Raw genomic sequence first — 27,997 nt, 5'->3', positions numbered from 1 at the left:
GTGAGAGAGAGAGCGAGAGAGAGAGTTGGTGCGCTTGCCTATGGGTGTGTGCTCAGAGGAGGAAGGCAGAGGAGATTTGGTCAGGCGCCTGCAGGCTGTTTCATGTCTTCAGTGTACAAGTTAGACACATATGAAAACACACACACACACACACACACACACACACACACACACACACACAACCACACCTTACTGAGCCATGAATGGTTAAATCAGTGACAGAAGACACAGAGGGACAGGACCTGTTCTGGGTGATAAAATTGGAGTTGTGAACACCACAGCATGCCAAGTGTTACAGTATATTGGAATAAAAAGATTGCAAAAAAGATTGCAAACTTTAAAAAAATAAATTCTCACAGAAACAGCTTTGTAAATCCAACACGTCTGTGTACAACAGGTATCTGTCTACGTGTCAATAAGTCACTATAATGGAAGGATTGCTTCCCTTAAATACATGCATGAAGCATAAGGTGGAAAGGCTGCTGCCAATAACCAATTAAGAGGCAAAAGGTCCCTGACATCTTTCAACTCTCAGTGTGGGTCAAACAAGAACAAAAGACCCTCTTGTACAAGAATGAGAGAGAAGGGAGGACAGATTGATTAAGTGGACATGGCGTGCATGCGGTGCCCGTGTGTTTATGTGCGCATTGTTTGTATGCGTGTGCACTGCTGCTCCTTCAGCATAAGGCAAGTCGTCACGTTCTTTGCCTCCCTCCATTTGGGGGGCAATTGAGTGAATGGGCCTGTAAAACCAACAGCCCCGAGGACAAAAGGAGCCCAGGGGCATTAAGTCATGGGTGAGTGGGCCCCTTTAGGGCCAGCAGCTGACCCTGTGGAGAGGCCTCTTGTTCTGATGGAGGGGGCTCGTGTCCCTAAACCCCAGGCCAAGTTGACAGCATCCCAACATATACATACAGATATTACAGGGGGGAGTCATCTTTAAACCACTCTATCAGTCGTCCAACCCAGGCTTCTACAGTTCACCTGCTCGGCTGTCAACTCCACCTGGGTAAATGTCACAAAATACAATTAAAGGTAGTGGATTCCCATTTCCATTTTTTCCCCCGAAGGAAATGGCTTTCAAGAAATCCCGTTTTTGGCAAGAACTCAAGAGGTTGTTATCCCTGCTGTGAGCATGTCAGAAAAACTAAAGAATCGTCAGCAATCTTTATTAACATGTAACATATGCTAATTTGTAGTCGGGCACTCGCCAGAGAAGGAAGACGTGGAAGAAATACTGCACAGGAAAATTACCATGGAAGTCATGCAACAAATGCATTTATTTTTCCAAATTAAGTACATGGTTACAAAGACAGTTGGCAAGATTTCTATGGTACCTTGGTTATGAGTTCAACTGAAAATGCTACAAAACATAGCGCAAGTGTTACATCTGTGATTCACCTTGTAAATGAAAGCAAAGTCCAGCATCTTGTGTATCTTGTGTATTGCTCATGCATAACTGCAGTAGTATATGATAGATGCTACTATCCTGTCTATGTACTTAATTCCCTCAAAACCTATGATGTTACATGGCCAAGTGTTGTTAACATACAAACATATTAACTTGGACTTTAACAAATGGAATGTACAAACACAACAAGTCAAACCAACAAAAAAGAACATGTAACACAAATATATACAGATTAGACACATCTCAAACACAGGATTGAAATACAAATGTCTTGTGTGGATGTTAGTCTACTTTCTGTTTTAGAGTTGTGTGCTATACTCCTGATCTTTCCACTTGATCTCCCTGACAAGATTCCCTTCTTATTCTCACTCAAATGCTTAATGCAGGATAATCCAGATTATAACTAATACTGGATCCATTAATGCCGATAATACAAAGACCATTTATAGCTGTAGTGTTACTTAACCAGATTATATTGTTTCAGGATGGTTAAAAATGAAATGAATCAATCTGTTAACATGGAAGCACAGTGCAGCAGTACATTTCTTCAGAATCACACCAAAAGTCGTGTGTATTTACATTACATTTTATAGTGAGTGAGTGGCAGAGATATGGGGTCTTGCCAAAGGGCATTTCAGCAGGATAAAATGTTGTTGACACACTTGATGCTGCAGTGGTCAAATTTAGATCTTGTTGTAAAAGGATGGTCTGTGTGAGCTGTGATTTTTTTTTCTTCTTTTTTTTTTTTGCCCACAGCCATCTGTCTAAAAATGTTTTATGAGAGGCTTTTTATGTACACACATTTGTCTGCAGCAGAACAGGAGAAGAGAACTTGTTAAAACCAAGCAGCATGATCTTAATGTCAGCATTCATTACAAAATGGGGAGACGTCCATCTTGCACACACACACACACACATACACACACACGCACGCACACAAAAACAAAAATAAAAAAGGGGACAAGAGCTACAATATCAGAATGAACGAACAAACATTTAAAATTAAATGATGAGTAAAAAGTGCAATTTGTCTATGATTAGAGGTCGGAGATGGAGTCCTGCTACCTAATTTCGAAGAGCACATTTGAATCAAAGGAAGAAAAATGTCCTATCTATATGTTACAAGATCACAGATTCAACTACACAATGATTACTTGCTAGATCTTGCCAGTTCAGGAAAAGAAATTAACATTAAATTAGTGGCAGTGCATGTTCTTCTAACTTGGAGTAATGAAACTGAATGGTAGCCCAATCCTGATTTTGAAAAAGACAATAAAATTCTTCAATAATTTCTCTTAAATGTTTTTTTTTTTTAAAGAAATAAATAAATTAGTAGACATTAAATAAATAAAACCTACAGCCTTCACATAAAAAGTAAATCCTTCTCGACCAAATGCCTGTTGTAGAACACTGATGATATGATAACTGGTCAGCACAGGCCGTGACACACTGAAACGACTGACCAAAGAAATTCATTTTGGATTACAGAGAGAACTGCTTTTAGAGTAAGTGAGGGTTTTAAGGCTGTTTTGTCAGCAATGTTAAACTTCTTAAAAAAAAAAAAAAAAAAAAACTCCTGGTATCCGATTTATATTAATATCTAAGCTTTAGAGCTGTCAGATAATAAATAAAACAAACAGAAATAAACATAAAGGTACCCTTCCATTCTTGAGGTTCTTACACATGTACATTGCAATGAAATACATTCAACCGATGTCTCGACGGACACTATGGCCTTGGAAAGGAAACGCCGTGTTGTTAAAAAAAAAAAGAAAAAAAAAGATACCATCACAAGTGCTATCCAGTTTGCCCTTAAAAACATTGCTCCTTTCTCAGCAGCAAAATCAACTCAGTAGTGCAATACTGACAGCTTCCTATTTCCATCCGCAAAAAAACTTCACATCACCATGGATAAGCATTCAGCAATGTAACACTGCTGTCCCAGAAAAACCACACACCTTCATTTTTGTGTCTCTGATGTAAAAGCGACGGTTAAAATGATATTCTGTATTGTATGTGTCTGTTTAGAAACCCCTGGTGCGATTTTAAAAACACACGGGTCTTGATAATAAGCTACAAATGTTGCATGTACGTGGCTTTTATCTGGTCACAGCAATGGGGCAGTTTAGCAAAACAAGTTGGAGGAGATACACAATGAGTAGCGTTACGTCATAAAATGTCTTTCTTGTTATTTAAACAATATATTAACAATATAAAACTCAGAAGCAGCCACTGCTAATAATAAACACTATTTCTACAGCCTACGGTATGTGCAGGTTGTTTCAACATTACTGACTAGTGCAAAAAAAAAAAATCTAGCCTTCTTCATATCTGTACAAAACTGCTCACGTAGCCAAGTTGTGTGTGTTCAAAAGAAAGTACAGGCCAAATCTATAAACAACGAAGTACTTGGGCAGTTACCTAGAAACGTGTTGAAAAACAAAACCAGCAGCCATGCCTTTTTGTGGACGTCCTTGGCAGTGCATTTCTGCATCAAAAGAAAAAAATAAAATCATTTGTCTTCACTGGATTGTCTCTTACAGGATTCAGTGGAGGTTTTAGTTGTTGGATGGGCGTAGTAGTGTTGCCTGCGCAGCGAAGGGACGGCTTTAAAGCACAAGGGCCCTTGAGGTAGAGCCAGACGACGGGTAAGGGTTCAGGTATTGACGGGCCTGTTCTGTCATAATCAGCTGGTCCTCCGTCTTCCCATAAACCACTGCTTCCCACTCACTCACCTGCAGAGAAAATGACCAAGAGCTATTATTACTCAACCCTGTATCTGTAGTTCACATCATTCTATTTGCAATGTACCATATTGGCAGAAGATCTCTGCCACCACTGCTATACCATAAAACCATAAATGACCTACATACCTGCACAGCGGCGTGTTTTGGTGCTTTGTGGGAGGCGGGGAGCTTCTTCACCCGTGGGCTCGTAAAGCGATGTTGATGTACAGGGATGAGTGAGGGCTCCTCTCTCGCAGACGTCAAAGGGCGGCTGCACTCCTCTTGCTCAGGGACAGGGGTGATCAGTGAGGAGCTTGTCAGTAGACTTTCCTCTGGCACCTGCAATATGACCTTCAGTGAATGGTGTAGTTTAGAATAAAGCAGTAGATTAACAACGAAAAGGAATGGTGACACTAAATTCAATTCAAATATGAAAGCGTGTTAAATGTCTTGTTACACTTAGAGACAATTCCAAACGCTGAATCAACAGGTCAAGCATGAATACAGTAACAGTAAACCACATCTCTCTGCTGCTGTTCACTGAGAGGTTAAGTGCCCCACTCAAGCACACATCAGTAATAGTTATTAAGTTAGTTTTCACATCTAGCTACAGGATCTGATCCAGTGATTTTAAACAAGTGTCCTTGAAGTGACTTACTTGTGCGTTGTTGAGCTGCTCTTGGAAGAGTTGGACGTTGAGGCAGTCCTTCCCCCAAGGGTCTAGCACAAGGGACTTGCGCACTTTTCTAGCTGGGCCATCCATCTGAAATCAAAGGACCAAGACAAAAACTGCAATTTTATTTTAGTGCTATGATTAAGTTTGGGGACATTTTTTAATTTGTGTATCTGTAAGTATGTGTTAAAATATTTATTTCAACAAAAAAACATTTGTATTTATTCATTTCTTCTGATAACAGAGCAGATTAATCATGGGGCAGAAGGTGTGCATGCAACACATACATTATGTTTCCATGCCCTGTAGTCTGGTTGAACGTCTGCTCTGTTGAAGATGTCTGCTCCAGTCTCCTGCTTCAGAACTTCTCGAATGTCTTCTTCTAGAAATGCCAGAGGCTGCGGCTGAAAAACACAAGGACACATAAATGTAACCACGGCAGCAGGCAGCCATAGACTGTATGTATAAGAAAGTTAGCATGAATGCAGACGCACAGGTAAATGCAGACAGAAGGCCGCATTTGACGTCTTACCTCCATCTTCAGGGGCCCGTGCATTTTCTCCTGAGCAGCCAAAGCATTTTTGAAAGGAGTCGGTGTCCTTGGGGTTGGAATCATTACAGTTTTACGGAACTTGGGGGTCCGTGAACTAGAGAGTTAACAGAGAATATTACACACAGAGTAGACTCCTTCTAACTAGCTGATTAAACGTTGTGGCAAATCCCAACAAAGAATAGTAACAGTAGGTTTTTACGCCAACTCTGGAAAGATGTAAACTGCTTTTATATAGTTATTTACCCATCATTCTCTTTCTGGTGCTTAGGTGTGGTTTCTTTGTGGACCGGTGTGTAAAGGAGACACCTTTGGCCACACACGGGAGTCGAGGTGAGGGCAGGGTTATCCAGATTCAGATGCTCCACCCCTGATATGTTGCAGAACTGGGGAAACAACCACACGAGGCACGTCAGTCACATGACCAGAGCAACCACAAATTTTGGGATTATGAAATGTGAAGAAAAATAGATTTCATTTACTCGGGACGGGGTAAATGGCAGTGACTTTGTGGGCGTTTTCTTGGGAGAATTTGAGTTATTTTCCAAAAAGGAAGAGCAGGTCCTGTCGCACAAAGGAGATGGTTCCCCTTTCTCTCTTCTCTTCCTCCTCCCAGTGGATCCCTGGGAGGGTTTGGATGAGTTGATGGGAGTCAGGGAGGTGACACTGCCCAGACCAAATGAAGCACAGTTCTTGTCTCGGCCTGAAATGGCGGTCGATGTGTTGACTGTGTAGCCCATTGAATTATCAATCGTCCTCTCTTGCAGGAGAGTGGTGTAGCCTGCCTGATTGTGCCTGGGCGGCGTCGTTGTCTCTGACAGGTCGAAACTGGTCACTTCGCTCCATGCAACAGGGTCCTGCAGAGCAAGACACATCTACAGTAGATCTTTAATATATTCCTGAGTATTTTCAACAAATTCATACTGCGATGCATTTGTTCCCTGTTGTGCTCTTTCTTTTACTTACAGAGTCAATGAGCTCCATGGTTTCTGCAAACTCTGGTATGGTCTGCAGGGTGGAGAGCACAGTGCTGGCCTCCACAGCCAGGAACTTGCTGGGAGAGACAGGAAGCGGCGCAGGAGGACCCTGGGAAATCTCAGGTCCTGTCCAGGGTCTTCTCTCTGCCTGCTCCTCCAGGCTGCTGCTACTTGTGGTCAACGTGTCATCTGACACGCTGTCTGACCACGCTGAATACTGCTCCAAGCTCTGAGGGACAGGAGGGAGACAACACTGGTGTTAGATCTTTCGATCCAGCTGCAGTTTTGTGTCTGATTTGATGTGAAACTGGCAGATGTCATGTAAAATTATTGTAAATATGCATCAGATTTGAAATGATCTGCGACTAGGAAGAAAATGTGGAAAACACTGGTGATACTATAAAATACAGTGGTGTCCAAAAGTCTGAGACTAAAGTGGACCCCACTGTATTTAACCAGTCTTGACCACTAAATCTTACACTATGAAGTCTGTGAAGAATGAGGTAGTAAATGAATGCGGTGAATGATATGTGAAAACAATGTCGAGGGGAACAGAATAGGAACAGGAGAGAGTGCTTGGTTCAAAACCAAACTGCTGGCTGAGCGTGGCCATGGGGACTGGGGAAGGGGGGGGTGAGGGAGCAGGTTCATGTTGGGAACAATGGTAATAGGGGGTGGAGGTGGCTACCAAGCAAAGCCTCAGGCCAGTCTGAATGAGTAGCAAGATGGGGAAGGTAGTTACTATAGCAACACTACAGCAAACCAGGCTACAGGCACGCATAGATGTGTACCAATCTTGTTTTCACATGTATACACTGCAAAAAGTCCATCACTGAGTCAATTAGACTTGAGCATTAAAATCTTCTTTTCCTTAAAGCGAGGTAAAGTTAACTGAGGAGATGGGATTTAGGAATTTTTTAGAGTCAAATGTCAGAGTATTTTATTTAATCAAACCAGATAAAGGCTAAAAAATAACATCTGGTTCAAGCAAATTTGTAAGATTCTGCCTTTATCTCACTTTAATTTGATTTTAAGTAACATATTCAATATTAAAATGACCCTTTTTACAGTGTATGTAAGCTACAGACACAGGCGGGCTATGCTGGCTAAATATGCTAACACACATTCAGAGTGTGTTCTTACACATGGACCTCTGCACTGCACTTGTCGCTGGACTTCATTCTCTGCTGACATAAGCAGCAGCTCAAGCTCCTTAATTCTTTGCTCTCTGTCAGGATCATCCAGGCAGGATGGCTGGAATAAACAAATGTCAGGGAGGAGAGGTCAAGAGGACAGGAGGAAAGGAAAGAGTTAAGAAAACCAGACAAAAAAAAAAAAAACAGATTTACACATAAAATATTTACGGGAGCAATGGAGATTTACCCCCTTTTGTCAGTTATTGAATGTTAGATGAAAATAACAGGACATTCAAGTATTTGACTTGAAGTCCAGAGTTAGCAATCACAAGGATATCTACAGAAAGTCCAGAAAAATAAAGAATGTGACAAGTTGTCCCCACCGGCATGCAGAGAAACCCACAAAGACTCACCAGTATGAAGCCTGAGTTTTCAGGAACACTGTCCATCACATGTCCACTGTGAGGATCATATGGATATCCCCCCATCTGAAACACAGAGAAACACGCTCAGGTAAAACTCACTGAGGACAAAAACAAAAGAGATTAAAACACCATATAAGTGTGAAGTGAAAAGCTGCAAGTGGACCTGGTTGGGCCCCAGTATCGACAGGGGGCTGCGATCACAGTTCTGTGGCTCTGCTGGAGTTGGAGGACACAGCCTGTGGTGGCGTCTTTTCGCTCCAGTATGAGAGGAAGTCAAAGTCTTGCAGTCATCTTGCAGGTAGCCCTCATGCTCCACCTTCCTCCTCATGGTAGAGTTCCAGTGGTTCTTGATGGAGTTGTCTGTCCTGTTGGGGAGGAGATGGGAATTTTGTACCAGATCACCTCTTTATCATCTCTTTACTTAAAGTGGAAGCAGAGATATGGAATGAATGTGTGAGGTTATATTTACCGTCCAGGAAGCAGCTTGGAGATCTCTGCCCAGCGGTTGCCCAGGCGTTTGTGGGCTTCATAGATGATTCGATCCTCCTCCTGAGTCCATGAAGACTTTTTCACCTCTGGGTTGAGGTGATTGTGCCACCGTTCACGGCACTGCTTTCCGATCCTCCCCTGGAGGTGCTTTGCGATCACCGACCAACGCTTGGGGCCATACTTGTGTACCAGGTCGATAACCTAAACAAACATCACCAAAGGATGGAAATTTAGCAGGTAGTTCTGATTTCTAAATCAGAACATTATAATCCGCACACTCATATGAAAGGATGGAGTAGGACCGTACATGGATTCATTCAGGCTACAAGCTTGTATCGAGAGGGAAATCACATTTTTCTTCTTTGCGTATTTATAGCCAACAGCAGCTCTAGTGTTAAGAAAACTTCTGTTCTTTCTGTTCCAGCTGAAAAATGGCGTGATGTCATCGCTGGCAGCCCCAGCTATTATTGATAGCTCTTTGTTTCTGTTATGATGCCAAGATTTCACAGGAATGAGAAACCATTCTTGACATTCTTGAAGAATAGTGATCCATTTAAGGAATGCATTGCTCATCTTAGAGCTGTGGAAGACATCAGAGCCTCGATCTGTACAAAGAAGGGCTCGGCTCTAAACTAGTGACTTGGAAAGTCTGTGTTTTATTACGGATGACGTAGTGGAGAATTGACTTTGCAAAAAAGAAAACAAGAAGCTTAAGCAAAGGAAGTTTTTGGCGGGAAGGAAGCTTGCGCATGTGCACAACCCTGTTGGTCTGAAGGTAAAAGATACATTGCACAGTGTGGCATTTGTGTTTGTATTGTGTTCTTTCACTTAAACTAAGCTCTTAGCACTCCCAACAGCTTCCTTCTGTCTCACCTATCATTTACCTATTTAGTCTTCCCTCTTTCTGTCCAGAACAGAAACTCCCATCTCCTCTTACCTTTTGATCCTCTTCTTTTGTCCAGGGTCCTTTCACCAGCTCAGGGTTGAGCACCTTCTGCCAGCGGTGCTGACACTGGCCATCTGTCCTCCCCTGTGACAGAGACACACAAAGCGCAACACCTCATTACACCAATCCACTGCTTCACAGTTATACCTACTCATGACAGCTGTAAATACATCTGCCTCTCCAGTCACTACTCGAATGACTCACCATCACTGTTGAAAACATCCTATTTAGGAATAATGTGAATTATGGGATTTCTAAATGGTTCGGGTGGTTATTAACTGTTGGAATGGAAAAGGGTGGACCAGTGTTGCACGAAGCAATGACATAATATTCTTAATTATCACAATGCATTACACTGTATACTTACTGGAAAAAAGTTGGCTATTAATTTCCAGGAGTCAGTTCCATGCTGCTCGACAAGCTTTTTCAGCTTTTCATCCTTAAAACAGGGAGAGGAAGGAAAGAGAAGAGTGAAGGGACTACAGGATGAACTTTCTCCATTTAAATCAACACTTTCACTAGCACTTTCACTGTATTACTGAACAAAATAACAGCAGTGATCAATAATATTCCCCTATGATGTACTTAAACACGCTCGTATTTACAAGAAGATAAAAAATACAAATCTCATGCAGTGTAAAGTCTCCATTTCAAACACTCAAATAACCTACAAAACCCCTGTGAGTGCAGACCTCCCAACAAACTTACCTCATCTCGGGACCACTTTACTTTGCACAGTGTCTTTTTATCTTTGCTCTTCTCTTTACTCTCTGGATCTGTGGAGTGCAGCTCTTCATCCTCATCATTGCTAAAAAAAAAACAAAGGGCAAATGTGGAGTGAGTAAGAGAAGAGCAGATTTTTTGGTGAAGCCAAAATGTCTTTATAAGGTAAATGATTCTAAGCAGGAATAGCAATATGAATATAGTAATGCATGGAAATTACGAACTGCTGTACCCAGATTAGACATGAATTAAAATCTATGCTTGTGCAAATACATACATGCAAAGTTCCCTATAAGGATGTTCTGTTAGTGAGCAGGCTCTCAGGGTAAAGGAGAATACTTGGGAAAGGCTCAGCTTTAAGTAGATTTTTAATTAATTTGTCAATTTAACTAAGTTTTCTTGTTCTTTGATGCAGGTTCAAAGAAGTGTGGAGAAAGATGTGGCTACTGAAGACTAATCACTGTGACCCATGTAGAAGCATCTGGCAATTTCATTTGACAAGCTTCTATTAGAGTAAGAAGAACATCAGTGCACACTGTATGCAAGTTATCAAGTAAACTCGCTGTTTGTGGTCGGCCACTACAGTTTCAAGATCACAGCCAACACAAGCAATAAAAGGAAATAGAGTAAAAGGGAACACAAAAAGTATTTCAGTCATTCTAGCAAGGCAAAAAATGACTTGAGTAACATGTTTTTAGTAAGATGATAACCCTGTATGAGTCACTGTCTTATTTAGAGAACCATGATAGGATTTATCAGAACCTTGTCAGAGTAAAAAATAAAGAAACAACATGTATTCATGTATTCATGTATGACTACATACAAGAACACAAAATTCCTCTCTACTGACACAAGAAGTTGGCAGGTAACACTGGATGTCTGTGTTCCCATAAAACTTGCTGCTGGGCAACACTTTCTTTGTTGTAGTGGAGCAGACTTTAATAAATAAAGGAGAAATTAAGTTTGCTGTTCCCGAGATGTATTACCATATAGAAAGGCTTAGCAATCACATATACACAATGTACTTGAACGCACACATGAGAGGAAAACACTGCTTTGCTCAGGGCTTGTATCAGACTGTGGTTGAAAGCTCTTCCTCAGTGTGGAAACTTGAACATGCCAGTTGAAATTTTGGTGTGGCCTGATTCCCTCACTAGAGCAAAGCGAAGTGGGGAAATGATTCTGGACCATAGACTGAACAGGCAGGAGGGGCATGAAGGGGCTGCAGGAGAGGGGCAATCCCACATCAACAGGCTCTTTCACCTCCAGAGGTGTGCGAGTGTGTGTGCGTCATTTAGATGGAGGAGGCGGTGCACTGGGGTGTGGTCGGGGGAATGGCAAAGTCCTAACGGTCCAGTTGTTCAAAAAGTTTCAAAAACAGCCAGACTTATATAACCTCTTAACTTTTTGTTTAACACCTTATTTACCCACTTAACATAGACCCCAATGTACCAACCAGTCACTGTAATACCTGCATTAGTGATTTTTCATCATCAGTCATAAACAGTTAATAGGATATTGTAAGATACAGGATGTGCAGTTCAAAATAGCCAATGAACTCTCTCCAGATGTGAAAACAAGGAGGGGTATTTGGTGAGGATGAGATATAAACACCTAATTCAAAATAAATGCACACGATTATCAGTAAATTAACAATTATTTTCATTTTTGCCATCATCATTTCCTACAGCTTAAGGTTACCTCTTCAAATTGCTAGACCAACAGTCCAAAACCTATTTAATTTATGACATTAAAAATCAGAAATAAGTAGCAAATCCTCACATTAAATAAGGTGGAACCAGCATATATTTGCCATTTTTGCTTGATCAGTGGCTTGATAAGAGGAATCCATTATCAGTATAGTTTTCTATTGATATTGTGTTGATCAACTAACAACTTAATTAACATAATTTTTTATCATGAATTGTATGTTTTTGATACAAATAATTACAAACTTGACAGCACTTGATTGGAAATATCTTTAATATTATGCATCTTACTGTTGTTGAATGTAAACAATCAATATTCTGAAGACCTTGGTCATTATAACTCATGAGGCCAATATAACTTCTAAAGTCTAATCACAAACACACTCTGTCTTCTCAGGTACTTTTTGAAAGTGGGGTTTCTGAAGAACAAAGAAGGGCTTTGGAAACTCTTAGGTACTTTTCCCCAATGGCTTTTTTTTCTTGTGGCAGCAACACAGTGTTCCAGTAGGACCAAATGTCAAAAGATGAAACATATTTTATTTGACGTAGCTTTTTTTTTTTATCTGTGCCTTGTTTTTTGATACGGAGAGCACATAATCTGACTTGTAAAAACTTTTATTTATTGCAACTTATCTGACTGTCCTGTCACCTTAAAGTAATGTGTTTCCAATGATGCTGCTGTTACATAACTTCTGTTATGTGCTGCGCGCCTCCCATGCAGAGCAAAATATATTATTGGCTCTATACTTTATAGTTCCACCAACATTTAGAAAACAACAGTGTAGCCCATGTTTAAAACACGTTTCGGATTCACAAGCTATACTTTTAAATATCGTTTATATTTCACACTATTCATACTTATTTTCAGGCTACTGAGAGAGGAACCGTTCATTATTATGTATCTATTATAGGTACTCCTCATTCACTACCGTTCATAAATCTCATAGGTGGACCTTCTTACAATATAACTGTGCAGGTGCACATGCAGGATATGTTAAGTTGTCAGAGATAAAACTTGCAGTGTGAATGTCCACTCCGCATTCACAGCTCACTGATCGAAACCCAACTGATGTTATTTTTACTCGAGCTGCACAGAAGCACTCGCTACTGTGACAGATGGCTAGCGCACCGGATAATCAGCACTGTACTATTATTGCTGGCACCCACCTGCGTGTTTTCGCGTTGTCCATGACAGTCGGTGGGATGATTGAACCTTTTCAAAGACGAACCTGTGTTTGGCAGTTCTCTAAAAATCCACATTAATAGATGTGTATCCATAGAAATCGCTGTCAGTCATTGCTGGTTTCTTCTGAGCCGTGGCAGTATCTAGCTAGCATTATTCGGCTAGCCAGCGCGCTAACTTATTGCAGTCCATAACATTACGCTCTGTCGGTAAAAGCCTTGATTGTGGTCGATAACATTTTTCCAAAGGACAGCGTCACTGTGTCTCTTCTGTTACTTCTCTCTAAAAAGAAAATATCGCAACAAAAAGTCGATATTAAGATGGAGAGACTAACACGTTACTCCCATTACTCTCTGTCCGGGCTGTTTCTATCTTACTTTTCTGCACTTCTATTTGGCGTTATGATTTTTGTCCATCCCGCCGATTCTCGCGCCCAGCCCTCTGCGCAGGCGGCCTCGCTTCTGATTGGTCGAGAATGGGGGCTGTGAAAAGAAGAGCCAGTACTCGAAACTGATAGGTCACAGATGAAGAGATGTTGGCGGGTGATTGGTAAGAAGTTGAAGGAGGTTTAGTTTCATTGGTTGAAATTTTGAGGAGGCGGGCGTTAGTTCAGATAACTGTACTGTCACCTTATGCAGGAGAATGGATCTTTTCATCAGGGCGGTGGTGGCTCAATATGGGGTGCGGGGACTTTCAGGGGCCCCCTTGAGGGGGGTGTCAGGAGGTTTCCAGCCCCTCAATTTCACTGGAAACAAGCGCGATGAATGTAATCTCCAATTCTGTTCCTTAATCCACATGGCTGAAATGTTATAAGTGTTGATGTTGAACAAAATGAAATTATAAAACGTATCCACAAAAACAGATAGCTTTACTGAACATGGAATATAGCTTTTTTTTTTTTTTACCAGAGGGTGCATATCTATATTGGAGTGCTTTATGGGTGAGTTATGTCACTTTATGCTGCTAAGGCCAGTGCCAGTGCCTTTGCATTGACATTACATCAATGTGGTGACTTGTAAGGGATATAAGCTATTGTAATAAATCAGATAATAACTGCATAATATTAAAGACTTGATATTCATGCAAAGGTTCTAGAGAATATTTACAGCATTCAGCCTCTTGCATGCCCACGATACATACTACAGCCCCTTTGGATTGTATTCTGCTGACACCTTCTGGACAAAACTTTTTTGCACGGTTTATTGGTTTAATGCATATTAAGACAATATTTACCACTGAAAATGTGTTTGTTTATGTTATCTCATGTATGTTATGTTTACAAATTGCACTGTTCCTTTTGTTTTATCACAGCAGCTCTGGTTGTTATTCGACTGCGTAGTATCAGCTCATGGCAGGTAGGTCGACTCGGGACATAGCTTTTTTTTAAGGGGTAAGTGGTGCAATGCGTCTGTATGGATTTTGACATATCAGCACTCGAAGTTTAAACCCCATTTGTTAATTTGGAGATATATTCGGAGATATTCCACACTTGTCACTTGCAATTAATTCATTAATAATTTTTATTGAATATGTGATGTATTATATTATATTTGGACTAAGTCATAATTGTCATAGTATCTTAAACATTCCTAGTTGTTCATCTATTCATTTCTTTTTCTGACGTTTATGGACGATGAACTCTCGATGTCTGTCCATGTAAAATTAACGTGATCAGGAGGATTTTTGGATGTTACGCATGTCCTGCCTTTCTACCTGTAGGTGACACTGTTTAACTGTTTTACTTCTCAATGTTGTCATTTCTCAGTCTAAAAAAAGTTGTGTTAAGGGAACCACAACAAGACCGGAAATACTTAGTTTGCCTCGAAAAATAAAAGCCTTTTGTTTGGAATCGTGTCAATTCAAAAGAAATAATAATAATTGTGTGATCACAAAAACATGTCATGATATTGTAATACTAGATAAACATAAGAGAAGAAGTATGAAAAGCTGTCTAAAAAACTTGTATTTTCTTTAGTGCTATGCAAACACTACTCCATTATTTTCAACTTATGTCATGGGTAAAGATCTCGAAGGCCATCTTGGACAGAGCAGATTTCTTCTGCTGCTCATGTTATTGGCAAGTGGGCAAATACCCCAGGGCAGGATTTATTGTGAGCATTGTTTTTGGTAATTTGATTAATGGCAGATTCATCTGAGTATAAGCACCCCTAAATTGCAATATCACCTCAAATCAATGGAGACAAGGGCCTCTAAACAGGTTCTACATGATATCTTGTGTCTTTCAATACTTTATTTATTAATATGTCATATATTCCTAAATTACTTTAATTTGTGTACTTTAAAGTGACAACATACATAAATTTACCTGGGACCCAGAGGTGGGTTGTTCCAGCCATCATGGGTGTAACATGCATTGTGTATGTTGTTTATTTTAACTTAATAATCAAAGTACCGATACCACACTATAGAAATACCACAGAAAAAGGAAATGATATTTAAAACCATTGAATTGAAAATGAATTAATTATTAATACTGTTGCATTTATGTGTAAGCAGAATTTTAATGTTATAGCTGGTTTATAACATGGTCGTATGTTTTGTGTAAAACCTTATACTGCAACTTAACTGGTAGCTATAGCTGTTCTAGTCTAAATCAAGTGTAGTAAAATGTACATTCAAAAAAAAAACTTGACTACGTCTGGTGTTTTCTCTGGTTATATTTTGAAATGCCGTATCGGAAGTACACGTGTTTGTTCTCTGTCACTTAACAGTGGTTGTAGCTGTGAGGTCCCGTGACAAATTTCATTGGAACTTTCTACGGCCAGGAAAGACTGATGTTTCCTGCTTCTCTCACTTGTCAGACGCCTATGGGCAGCGAGAAATTACACTTTAAGTTTGTGGGGTTGGGGGCTTTTGTCATAACTAAAACGGGATAAATGTTAGGTTCATTGGCAGTTTATATGTTGTAGAGCGAAATATCCCCACCGGAACAACGAAAATAGATGAATACTGCATCAAAATACTGTAAGGTACGTGATGTCCATGTAAACGTTACCTTGTTCTCATTTAGCTAACGTAGCGCTGGCTAGCTGTGGGGTCTACCTAGCATTCAAATCACTATGTTAATGTAAGTAATATATCGTTGTATGTAAGTAATATCTCACCTAGCTATTACATAACATCAACTTTTTACTATTCGGAGAGACCACACTGAACAGAAGTTCAACCGAAGCAAAATAGTATAAACAAAGTTAAGTTAGCTACTGTAGCACACACGACAATCTCAGAACATGTGTAATTATGAGCCTTTGTTGTATTGCTTACAGTTTGTATTTCATATGGGAGCTTGTTAGAACATGTCAAACCTTTCATTTCGTGTGTGTCTGTGCGTGTCGGTATTCAATTTGTGTGTGTGTGTGTGTGTGTTCAGCCCAGCTCCTCCCTCCTCTGGTTCATTTTTTCCTCCTCTCGTCGCCTGTAGATGCTAGGCTTTTTCCTGTAATACACGTGATCTTTTTGCCGAGATTTAAAAAGTTGTACAGGTGCAAATACGCATGTAGCCTCAGGTAAAAATCTTACTAAAGTTTAATGGTTGAGCCAAAAACAAAAACAAAACAAAACAGAAAACAGAAGTAAGTCAGGCCCTTTCCATGCTGTGGTCTGCGGAAATGTTATCCACTTCCATAAAATTGTACTCTGAATGTAGAAATGATGTGTCAAACCTCACAGGCTGTCAAAACGAATCCCATGTTGGGTGTTGATTCAGCTGTGTGGTATGGCCAGTGGCACGTCAATATTTCTAGGGTGGATGATGTGTATGTGAATATTTTTCCACTTGTCATCCTTTTACATAAAGCCCAGCTAAACATCAAATTTTCTCCTCTGTGTTCTCCATGGACTCTATTCAAACTCTGTTAGTGTCTAAGTTTGCTTAAATTACTTTTGGTTTGTCATGAGCTGAGCCTGTTAACAGCTGGTTCTTTGATGTAACAAGTGGCTTTGAAGGTCACGATTTGTATAGCAAGACAAATTTAAAGTTATGAAATATAGCAAGATGGATTTAATCGGTGATAACTGTGGTGTGGGAGTTTAAAAACACAAATTAACATCAATTCAAATCTCACACGTAGACCTAATGTGCAGAGAATTTGCTAAGCCTTGACCAGCTAGATCGTCTAAGATTCTGTGATTTCTAATTTTCTACAGCTGATGAACCATTTATTTTGTCAGTGCGTGAGCTGATTCAGACCTGTTTCTAAAAGGAAGTCAGAGACACAGTGTGCTGACTGTGGATGTCTGTAAGCCGTCTGGACAGTCAGGTTAGGGTAGGAATTTGTCCAGATGCTGAGGTCGGTTGCACGTACTGGGGTTGACTTGAGTTCATGCCCCTCACACGTCTCCAGCTGCACCTCCTCAATCAGAGATCTGTCTCTGTTGCATTATGTTGAGATACTTTCCGTTTTATCCCACACATAACGCATATAATTGACATTTTTCCAAACTGTTCAACTGTATTGTAAAAGTTTAAACATTTTAAGTGAACCTAATCAGATAATTAGATTAATACTAATGAATGTATTGGTATTTATGTGAAGCTAAAACCTACCCATGATAAAGGCTCTATCTGACAGGTTGTCTGAAATAGGTAGTTTTCCTGTTCATGCGCTCATGAGTAAGTTCAAAAGAGGCCTTTGTGTGGTTCTCTCCACTAACCATTTTGGGCTTGCATGGGTCCTTGTTTCTGTGTTTATCAGTGGATGCATGCCTGATTGAGCTCTCACATGGGATTTACCATTCTGGGGTGACTTCTGCTTTGTTTGCTCGCTAAATGTGCTCGTCACGCATGATACACAGCCACACACAGAGAAAAATGTATGTTCAACATCCTTGTAGGATATCCACAGGCAAGGATGTGTGTTTGAGTTAAGCAGGAAGAAAGCTATTTTTGATCCCCTGTAGTAGCCCAGCGTATTTGTGGCTGTCAGCACAAGTTAATTCATGTTGTGGCATGAATGCAGGGGATGCTGGGCGTAAACTGTGGTTAGGGAATATGCTCATGATTAATTTTGTTCCTTTTCATACTCATCATGCCTTTCCAGGCTTGTTTTCATTCTTTATAACAAACTTAACAATGTCTGTTTGTGGGTGTGCTGAGCAGCAGCATTCCATATGAAGGAGCAGTATCAGTGTCAGCTGAAAATGTAAGTTGCACTAGATGGTTATAGGTTATTTCCCCCTTGAACACAAATATTTCTGGAATGTTAAAAAGTGGGTCCTACCCTGTGACGTACAGAGTCAGTTAACCATGAAAACAGGCCCAGATGTGAGGCAGCTCAGGAAAGTAGCCGGCCATTTTTGTGTGTGTACCAATCACAATTGCACAAACTTCAGGTTTTAAAAACACAGATAGGATGTGTTTCCCTCCAAAGTGGCTGGTAGAGGGGACAAACCCTGTAGTTACAGTGTAAATTTGTTGTTGCTGTTGATTTCCTATACTGATAGTGTATTAAAGATCTAGTTTTAATTAGAGCTGAAACTCTTACTGGAATAATCGATTAGTTGAAATGACAACTAGTACGCAACTATTTTGATAGGTGTTTCAGTCATTTTTCAAGCATTAATGCCAAAAATTCTTCTAGCATATCAAATGTGAGGAATCCATCCACATCTCTGTTTTATGTTGTTATAAAATTAATATCTTTGGATTGGACAAAACAAGATATTTTAAGATGTCACCTTGGGTCCTGCGAAATCGTGGTTGTTTTTTGTTTTGACATTTCACAGCCTAAGAAATTTATAGTTTAAATTACCCCTATGAAAAGACAAAAAAAAAAAAAATCTTATCCCTAGTTTTAACCAGTTTTAAAATTTTCAACACAATAATAACAGCAAAATAAAAAAGTGAAAGTGAAAAATGAAATTGTTAAAGCTATTGTCTTGATGAGAGTGGGGTAAGTGAAACTAAAGGAAAGTCAAAAGTAGAAACAAAAGAGAAAAAGGGGCTAGTGATGAAGAGGCCATGAAGGTCTCTCCGATAGCGCACATGCATTTTAAAGAGGGTTGCTCTTTTGCTGTTCCCTCACCCCAACGTGAGCAGAATGAGATATCCCTCCAGGATGCATTCAGGATCAATACACAGAGCGAGAAAGTTGTTGCAAAAGCAGGTTTTCCATGTGTTGTGAACAAACAACAGTGAGAGTAGAAGCTGTGGTTAGAAGGACAAAAACTACCGAACAAACAAGGCTGACCTCACGAAAATCAAACAATGGACAAATCAGAGCAGCAGACAAAGAGCTTTGTTGTAAAAGAAACAGACATTACATAACAGAGATCCAGTCCGATCACACAGTGTTTATTATTTACTGTACATATAATAGTTGTATGTCCTTTCCCCAGTTCGGATGAATACAGGAGATAGATAACATTTATTACAACTGTACTGATTGTAATTGACTTATTAGCCATTGTAATGAAGTTTGCCCCCTTTCTTCACCTTCAGGAAAGTGAGGTCTTGACCTTTTGTTAACAGTTGTCAGGGGAAGGAGTCTCCTCAGCAGTTAGCTTGATTTCCCTCTTTAAACGTTGGGGAAGGGCAGCTCTGGGGGGGGGGTTGCTCTTAACCTATTGTGTAACTCCAGCTTCAAAGACCCCTGGAAGGTTATTTAAAAATACCTTTCCACTGACCAGAACAGACGAGAATGCCACAGACCCAGCATGTGTGAGAGAGGCGGTGTGTGTGTGTATGTGTGCGTGAATGAATGTGGCTTGTATGCTTTCACATGTTGAGTGTCTGAGATAAATACATGTGGAGGAGGCTGTGCAGATAAAGACTCATAACTCTCACATGAAGGTGATGAATATCTCCATTAATAGCAAAAGAAAAACCTAGAGAGTGCTCTGGTGATATTTTCCCATTTAATCAAAGTGTTTTCTCGCAGTGAATAATCAGATGAGAGGCAGGATGAGATATTCACACTCAGAGGAAGGAGTGTGTTAACTAGGTACCCAGGAGGAGGGAGCCTGCCTACTGACATGTTGCAGCCTACTGACCCGCCTGTTGTTGCCTTTGCGCTCTCGCAACAATCTTTACTCTTTAAGCAAGCACAGGGACCTCTTGACAAGGTTTCAACCAGAAATGCTTTTAAAAGCAAAAACTTCTATTCTTTGAAAGTCAGCAATAGTTGACATTGTTGTTGTTGTTCTTCTTCTTCTTCTTTGCACTCCAAAGAAAAAGAACAAGCGTGTTTTTGTTTCATGTGAGGCTATAACTGATCATTCAAGTCAGTCGAGTCAAGGTCCCCACCAGACAACTCCTTTTGAGTGAGGTATTTATTTATTTGTATTTACAAGAACATCACCTGGAATGGGGCCATTTCCTAAAGCCAAATGAGATACTTGCAGACAAGCAAGTGGTGGCCAAGTGTTCTTTTGTACCACAGACAATCACGGCTTGAAAAAAGCAGCCCTTTGCGACTTCTGGGCCACTAGTGAGAAAAAAGAGGGACAGATTAATAGATGAAGAATGAACAGAGCTATGTCTCAAACATCAGAGAAATACCTTTCTAAGTACCATTAATAAATGAATAATTGCTTATAAAGTAATACTCAGGGATGACTGTTTATCATTCAGGTGTAGGCAACATAGCCACTGCAGGATGAAATGTGTAGCGAGCAGACGAACACACAAGTTTCACTTCCTGAATAACAGAGTGGTTTGTTCTCCTTTTTCTTCTGCAGCAGTGACCCAGAATGGGGATGGGCCAGCTGTATACTTGAAGTCTTATCCTGGAGGACACATTACTTTATGACCTTGCACCTTTGAATGCCGACAGCCCCTAAGATGGAGGAGCAATCCAGTCTCCCCAATGTCAGCATACCCTGCCACAATGAGCAGAGGGACAAGAGAAAACGTTACACGGTGTGTGCAAAAAATTCATTTCATTCATATTCAACTGGCATGAGTAAAGTTAATTCTACAAATGATTATGTCAGTGTAGACCATATTAACGTTTGATAGTACTCCTTGTGTTTACATGGACTGTCTGACTTTTTTTAGGTTTACAAAGTGATGGTCTCTGTTGGACAACAGGAATGGTTTGTCTTCAGGAGATACGCAGAGTTTGACAAACTCTACAACATAGTGAGTGGTGTCAAAGTGACATTTTGATTTAATAGCATATGAAGTAACGTTTGTGTCTTGCTGATCACATTGACATTTAGAATAATTATATACTCGTGACCATAGATGTTTCCTAGCCCTTATGTAATTTTCTCTGTCACTCTCATGTCTTTTAATGCAGTTAAGAAAACAGTTTCCCTCTATGAACTTGAAAATTCCAGCCAAGAGGATATTTGGGGATAACTTTGACCCCGGTAAGTCTTCATTCTATGCTCATGTCGTGTTAAGTGATGTAAAAACTCCTTGCACCATAATCCAGTACACACATCCAGACAGAAGCCCAGCTCCAGATGTCAAAAGCATAAATGCAATTTTTTGCCTGATGCATGTTTATGGCCTTGAGGGCAGTGTTTGATTTCATTTTTGTAACACATAAAATTCATCCATCCAATAGAGTTCATCAAGCAAAGAAGAGCAGGGTTGCATGAGTTCATCAAGCGAATTGTCTCACATCCTCAGCTTTGCAACCAGTAAGTTTTGGTGTTCTCTCTGTCATTATATGACTGACTGTGTTAAGATGAATGGCGTCAATGATCTGAGTCCAATAAACTAATGAGATCAAAATTGTCAAGCCAGGCTTGATATGATTGAGATTGAAAATAAACAAAGTTCTGCTAGATCTTGCTTTACTTGCTGCTATTACTATTCCTTAACTGTTTGGTCTTTCTTTAAATTTTCAGTCCAGATGTGAGGACCTTTCTACTGATGGACAAAATGCAAAACTTTTCAGATGCCTCTGAGGATGAAGATGACAAAGTAAGAAACCAGTCAACCAGTTTCTGCTGACTGGATCATTTTCTTATTCATCTTTCATTTATTGTTTTGTTTTCCTGATGACTACATCTTTTGATGTTGATATGTTGGTCCACCTCTGTTTTTGTTATGTCCAAGGCTATGCCAGAGATTTATTGACTCTGTATCCCAAGTTGTAGTTTTTACTCAAAATAAATACAGGTAATAAACAAATTCTGCTAATTTTTTCACTGTAGCACAGATAAAGGAGGGAATTTTCAGATTCATTGCCTGTGACCCAGCTTTGCGTGTGTCTCAGTTTTAGCCTTTACTTACATCTTTGTGGCTAATCTTGATAATGTTTTCTCTGTTATTTAACAGAACAACTCTACCTCCAGAAACATTAACCTGGGACCCTCTGGAAATCCACAGTATGTTTTATTTAAAAACTTGTATGTTTTAGCACAAAGCGGGCTGCATTGGTGTTTAGTAATCATTTTAAACTTTGCAATTGTGTACTCAAAGAAATTACATTTTTACATTTGTGAAATTAATGTGCTGTAATTTTGTGTTTCAGTGCCAAACCCACAGACTTTGACTTTTTAAAGGTCATCGGAAAGGGGAGTTTTGGGAAGGTATGTGAACTATGCAATACTGGAAAGAACAGTTACTTTCTTTTCAGCATAGAGTGAACATTCACAACATTGCAAGACTGTTTACATAAATAAAATATTTCCTTATTGTAATAGTTTCATTTCATTGAAATCACTTTAACAAATCAACTTGGCAGAATTATGTTGACTGTTATATTTTTGTTATACTTACATGATGTGAGTTATAACAGTATTTTTACAGTTGTTTTGAAGTGGTTCTGTGTTGTTTGTCTTCTGAGGTAGCAACAAGTTTTAGTTCTGCATGTTTTGGCCTTTCCATGTAGGAAGTGAGAGTCAAACCGGGAATTACCTTGCTTTACACTGTTGATGCAATGTTTAACATGATTCCTCTCCTTTGTGATGCAGGTTTTCCTTGCAAAATGGAAACATGATGAAAAGTATTATGCAGTCAAGGTCTTACAGAAAAAAGTCATTCTCAACAGAAAGGAGGTAATTTTACAATCAAATAGGAAAATGACCCTGTCCACATATCAGGCATGTGTATGTGAATTTTTAGTCTCCTACTAAATTATCCTTTTTCAAATCAGCAAAAACACATCATGGCAGAGCGCAATGTGCTGCTGAAGAACGTGAAACACCCTTTCTTGGTTGGGCTTCATTATTCCTTCCAGACCGCAGACAAGTTATACTTCGTCTTGGATTTCATCAATGGAGGAGAAGTGAGTTGTTTTTAGTTTTGTGAATAATGCGGTCACGTAGAAATTAGTCACAAGGTCAATAACAGCTGAGAATGGCAGTAATACAGGAAATATGTATTAAACAGCTTTCATACAATTCCATGGAGAAGCACTGTAGCTAGCATGCTTTCATGTGTGAAAATCCTTATTAGAGGTCACAGCATTACTCAGAATAAAGAATGGCTCTGAGTGTGACTTCCTCAGTGGATATCGTTCATGTGTGCTCAGCCTTTTAAAGCTGCCATGTGTGACTGACTGTGAGAGTGACTAACTACAATCTGCTGCCAAGTAAATCTGCCTCTTTCCTTTCTCAACAAGATGACTACTAAGACCTTTAAGATAAAAATAAAATCAGATCAGTATTTAGATTTTCCAGTCAATGTGCCAGTGTTAACAACTAACATACATATATGTTACATATATGAATGTACAATGAAAGTATGAACAGCTCAGTGGTGCATTAGTTTTTGCAGTCGGTGTAAGGTGTCTCTCATATAATGGCTGAGTACTATGAATAATAATAATCAAATGCAACTTTTTCATTTCAGCTTTTCTTCCATCTTCAAAAAGAGAGGACCTTTCCAGAGCCCAGAGCTAAATTCTACATTGCTGAAATGGCAAGTGCACTGGGATATCTGCACTCCCTCACCATTGTTTACAGGTATGATGGAGGTTAATGTAAGTTAACACATGCTTAATGTTACATTTATGAAGTGCTCTTCTTGATCAAACTACTACGATGTTTCTTTTTTACTAAAATAAATGTTGATGCCATCGAGTTTTTTGAGTTAATCACTGCATTTGTATGCCAAGCATTGTACAGAGGTCTTTGAAGCAGCATTTAGATATTAATCTAATTTTACAGAAATACACTGCAGTTAAATTAATAAAAAATATGTTAAGACAATTCTACATACTGTTTCTGGTGGCTCATCAACACTTTCTCAGGAATGTTGAGTTGCAATGGGGAATTTGAACTTTTCTAAATCCTTCAGCCCTGTGTTACTCAATGAAATTCATTGATTGGTGTTAATTTTTTACAGAGACTTGAAGCCAGAAAACATCCTCCTTGACCAGGAAGTGAGTATTCCTGTTTTTTAACCAGACACACTTGTTATATGTAATCACTATAACAATAATGACAGTAAATTCCAGAAAATATGCATGAATGGCACAGCACCCAATTTTTTCAGTTAAATATTATGTTGAGAGTGCTTGTACTTAAGTTTATGGAACTACAGTGCCTAAACAATAGCTATATATGTAATACATAAGGACATAACATACAGTACACAGCTCAAATTTAATTACTATCCAGGAATATTTGGACCACCACTGAACAACGGTGTCATTTCCAGCTCCAGCTGAACAGAATGCGTGTGATTGGATTAGGTCTTACTAATGATTTTCCTGCCTAGTCTTAATGAGAAAGCGAAAGAACGGTGAATAGGACCGACTGAGCTACGCTGCAGCCAACATTCCTGGGCAACAATAGAATCCTCAGTCCCTGGGGATAATGAGCTGCTTGTGTGGCACATGTTGTCTAAAATCGTCCCTGTGTCCTCTCTTTAAAGGGGCATATCGTTTTGACAGACTTTGGATTGTGCAAGGAAGGCATTTCCCAGACAGACACCACCACTACATTTTGTGGAACACCTGAGGTATGGGTATTTAAATGTTTGTTTACTGCCAATTTTGCAAAAGGGTATTTCAAAACCAGTCTCACCTTCAGTGTCAAAAAGTAACAATCATTAACAGCCTTTTTGGAATGAAGTGTGGTTAACCATTTTACAAGTATAAGCATATTCCAACTTGCCACACTGCTGTATGTGTAGGATATAAGTCACTTTTTACGGAGAGTAAAATAGGTTTTAATGAGCAAAAATAGTTGAAATACATTTAGTTGGTGTATTTTAAGCCAGAAGCAAAATGTCAAAGTTAATGTTATGTTATTATGTTTGTGTGTTTCCAACGACCAGTACTTGGCTCCAGAGGTCCTGAGGAAGCAGCCATATGATAATACAGTAGACTGGTGGTGCCTGGGTTCAGTGCTGTATGAAATGCTCTTCGGCCTGGTGAGTTTTTGCCTGTGAACCCTATTTCCCCTAAATCTCCCTCTGCATTGTACTTTTTTTCACAGTATACCACACAATTGACAGTGATTATGATTATTTTCTCTTTGACTGGTAGCCTCAACTACTTTTGCACAGAAAGGTTTTAGTAATGACAGGATGTACTGGTGAACTGCAGAAAATCTGACAATTGATTTTAATGCTAGATGTGCAAGCACCTTGTTGTACTGTCACACTGACTTATACTTCTCTCTTTTTTTTCTTATTTCCTAGCCGCCATTCTACAGCAGGGACACACATGAGATGTATGACAACATCCTCCACAAGCCGCTGGCGATGCGTCCTGGTGCGACCAGCACCGCCTGGTCCATACTCCAGGGCCTGCTGGAGAAAGACAGAACACACAGACTGGGGTCCATGGATGACTTTGTAAGTGGGATCGTTGCACTTGCACTGTCCAAATACAGACACTACATGTGCAGCAGAATGGTCAATTTTTGAGCTCCCTCTGGTGGCCGATCTGTATACACCAAACACCTGCTAATTCGTAACAATTTTATGGCACTGATGATTTCTTTTCCCACTAACTTTCTATTAATACAAAATTATGTCTAGGTTGATATGTATTCTTCATTTTCAGAATGAGATCAAAGCACACAACTTCTTCTCCTCCATAAACTGGGATGACCTTGAACAAAAGAAGATCTCTCCCCCATTCATACCCAGAGTGGTAAGCATTTTGTGTCTTTCTCAGGTATCAAAATTGTATCATATTTTGACTTTTCTTGGCTTCATTAAAAGTCACTTGCATGGATCCAGTAAATCCACAATGCAGCATTTAGTGTATTAAGAACAAGACATGCAGTTTGTATTTTAGTGAATTTGTACTAGTCAGATTTAGAATGATTTCAAATACCTTCACAGTATAATGTACCCACACTGTTGTTTTCACTTCTCTACGTGATTAGAGCTCTTCTCATGTGACTGCACAGACCACACTACATCAATCTGAGCAGAGGTGAAATCAGACTGAATATCTGAAAACATCTGTGTGGGTCAACAAACAGTTTATTGTTAGTTTTAATAGTATGATTAGGTCTGGCTCCTAATAGAGTGCAGATCCTCATCTGCTATGACTTGAGATTCTTGGGTAGAGCCATTTGTCTGATCCATTGGCACTAAACAAAGTGAAATACGTGTGAAAGGCTTATTAGGTACACCTGTTCAGTCAAACGCAATTCAGTAATAGACTCAGACCAAAAATTATCTCTCTAAACTGTCAACAAAACTTGAGCATGAAGAACTTAATGAAGATAGAATTTATTGCACTTCTATTCCATTTGATTGTACAAGATTGCACGAGTGCTCCAATTAACAGTGGAGGTTTCCTAATTAAGTACTATCTTTCAAACTATTTCATAAAATTAATTTTGAAATTTAATTTCATGTAATGATTTGGAGTTTTCTCTTTTTTGTCTTGTGTTTTGGTTGAAAACTTTGAAAAACTTTTCCTAATTTCAATGACCTCCATATGTTTGACTCCTAACTTTTTCATCCCATTTTAAAGCACTTTGTAAAATCAAGATAAATGTAGAACTAAATGTAGAACTAACTAAATCCAAAACTTTATTGTATTTTATGTCATCAAATTAATGACATTCATGAATACATGCAGTTTGTTTTGCATTTGTTCCACGACTGCTAATATGACGTGTTTTTATTCCCTTTTCCCCCAATGTTTTCACAGAGCTCTTACTCTGATATCTCAAACTTTGATCCTGAGTTCACAGAAGAGATGGTTTCCAGCTCGATCTGTTGGTCTCAAGAACATTCCATAGTCAATGCCAGTGTAATGGAGGCTGACGATGCCTTTCTGGGCTTCTCTTATGCCCCACCTTCTGATGACTCTTTCCAATGAAACATTTCCAATGAGATCGTCAATGCCTTAACCATTGTAACTTCTTTTGATTAAAGGGAAGAAATTTATACCATGATGAACTTGTTCTATGAAGCCAAAGTGAGCAGCTGAGAAGAAACAGCACTTAAAACAGATTTGGGTTGAAACAAAGAGCGCCAGAAAAGTCTTTATTTTTTACTTATTTGTATTTATATAAATATATATACATAACAGATGATATTTTTAAGAACTAAGGACAGCCATTCTCTATTAATGTAATTTCTGGTGGTTTCTAAAAGAGCCTTTTTAAAGTCTTAAATTTGTCCCTTAAATGACATCAATAAGTAGTTTTCTGAAAAACTTGAACAATTCACTGGACTTAAAATAACACCATTTGACTGTAGGGTGACTGAAGGGTGTTTGTCCATGTAATTACTGTAAAAAAATAAACTTGTGTATCATATTCATACTAACTAAGCTGGAAATAGGGATTACTTGAGAGACCACTGAATTAAGCATTTTGGTTTATAGGTCACATTTGTAAAAAAGAAAAAAAGTCTTCTTTTTCAGTTACCTTTCATTTTGTGTTTGCGAGTATTGAGTAAACTGTTTTTTTATTGTTTTTATTTTTGTGCTATTCTTGCTTTAACATTTATTCATAATTGCAGAAATTTAAAATCCACAATGCTTTGCTTTGCCTGGTAATTCAGTAGTCCTATACTCCTATACAGTAATTAAAAAAAATCAAAGAAACATACTCTGCGAGTGTCTGTTTTTATTATTATTATTGTTGTTGTTATTATTATCATCATTATTATCTTCAATGTGGAATTTGATGAAATTATTACATTCAATCG

The 27,997-nt window shown here is 39.2% G+C and overlaps 2 protein-coding genes across 3 annotated transcripts; one reads left to right on the top strand and one right to left on the bottom strand.

Moving 5' to 3' along the window:
- Positions 1 to 6: 6 nt before the first annotated feature.
- On the bottom strand, positions 7 to 13,310 carry mybl1 (v-myb avian myeloblastosis viral oncogene homolog-like 1). Of its 2 annotated transcripts, none has more exons than XM_056363736.1 (16): positions 12,933 to 13,310; positions 10,042 to 10,141; positions 9,701 to 9,772; positions 9,325 to 9,417; positions 8,368 to 8,588; positions 8,062 to 8,263; positions 7,887 to 7,961; positions 7,481 to 7,591; positions 6,327 to 6,566; positions 5,843 to 6,235; positions 5,607 to 5,746; positions 5,343 to 5,457; positions 5,098 to 5,214; positions 4,796 to 4,900; positions 4,285 to 4,488; positions 7 to 4,146 (listed from the first exon to the last, which is right to left on the bottom strand). In XM_056363736.1, exons 1-16 carry the CDS (start codon positions 12,953 to 12,955, stop codon positions 4,021 to 4,023), a joined length of 2,337 nt encoding a protein of 778 aa, XP_056219711.1. In that variant the 5' UTR covers positions 12,956 to 13,310; the 3' UTR covers positions 7 to 4,020. The 2 variants fall into 2 exon arrangements, with proteins under 2 accessions (XP_056219711.1, XP_056219712.1); XM_056363737.1 differs by having other exon boundaries at positions 4,285 to 4,476.
- Positions 13,311 to 15,712: 2,402 nt separating this feature from the next.
- On the top strand, positions 15,713 to 27,897 carry sgk3 (serum/glucocorticoid regulated kinase family member 3). Its single transcript, XM_056364486.1, has 17 exons — positions 15,713 to 15,938; positions 20,647 to 20,827; positions 20,966 to 21,049; positions 21,210 to 21,282; positions 21,483 to 21,558; positions 21,769 to 21,844; positions 22,202 to 22,251; positions 22,398 to 22,455; positions 22,840 to 22,923; positions 23,022 to 23,153; positions 23,720 to 23,832; positions 24,215 to 24,251; positions 24,746 to 24,832; positions 25,151 to 25,246; positions 25,517 to 25,672; positions 25,884 to 25,973; positions 26,991 to 27,897. The coding sequence occupies exons 2-17, from the start codon at positions 20,732 to 20,734 to the stop codon at positions 27,159 to 27,161; spliced, it is 1,479 nt and encodes a 492-aa protein (XP_056220461.1). The 5' UTR covers positions 15,713 to 15,938; positions 20,647 to 20,731; the 3' UTR covers positions 27,162 to 27,897.
- The last annotated feature ends 100 nt before the right edge of the window (positions 27,898 to 27,997 follow it).

This window comes from Seriola aureovittata, chromosome 20, assembly GCF_021018895.1.
Source record: "Seriola aureovittata isolate HTS-2021-v1 ecotype China chromosome 20, ASM2101889v1, whole genome shotgun sequence".
NCBI lineage: Eukaryota > Metazoa > Chordata > Actinopteri > Carangiformes > Carangidae > Seriola > Seriola aureovittata.
Note: the sequence above shows the minus strand (reverse complement) of the source record. Positions and strands in the feature narration are given on the sequence as shown.

Bases quoted from the DNA above. Each gene is read 5' to 3' on its own strand.
- sgk3 (XM_056364486.1), top strand. From the start codon at position 20,732: ATGCCGACAGCCCCTAAGATGGAGGAGCAATCCAGTCTCCCCAATGTC. The intron at 21,283-21,482 runs GTAAGTCTTCAT...TCCATCCAATAG, and splicing joins TGGGGATAACTTTGACCCCG to AGTTCATCAAGCAAAGAAGA. The intron at 25,974-26,990 runs GTAAGCATTTTG...ATGTTTTCACAG, and splicing joins CCCCATTCATACCCAGAGTG to AGCTCTTACTCTGATATCTC.
- mybl1 (XM_056363736.1), bottom strand. From the start codon at position 12,955: ATGGACAACGCGAAAACACGCAG. The intron at 6,236-6,326 runs GTAAGTAAAAGA...GATCTACTGTAG, and splicing joins CCATGGAGCTCATTGACTCT to ATGTGTCTTGCTCTGCAGGA. The intron at 4,147-4,284 runs GTATGTAGGTCA...TTTTCTCTGCAG, and splicing joins CAAAACACGCCGCTGTGCAG to GTGAGTGAGTGGGAAGCAGT.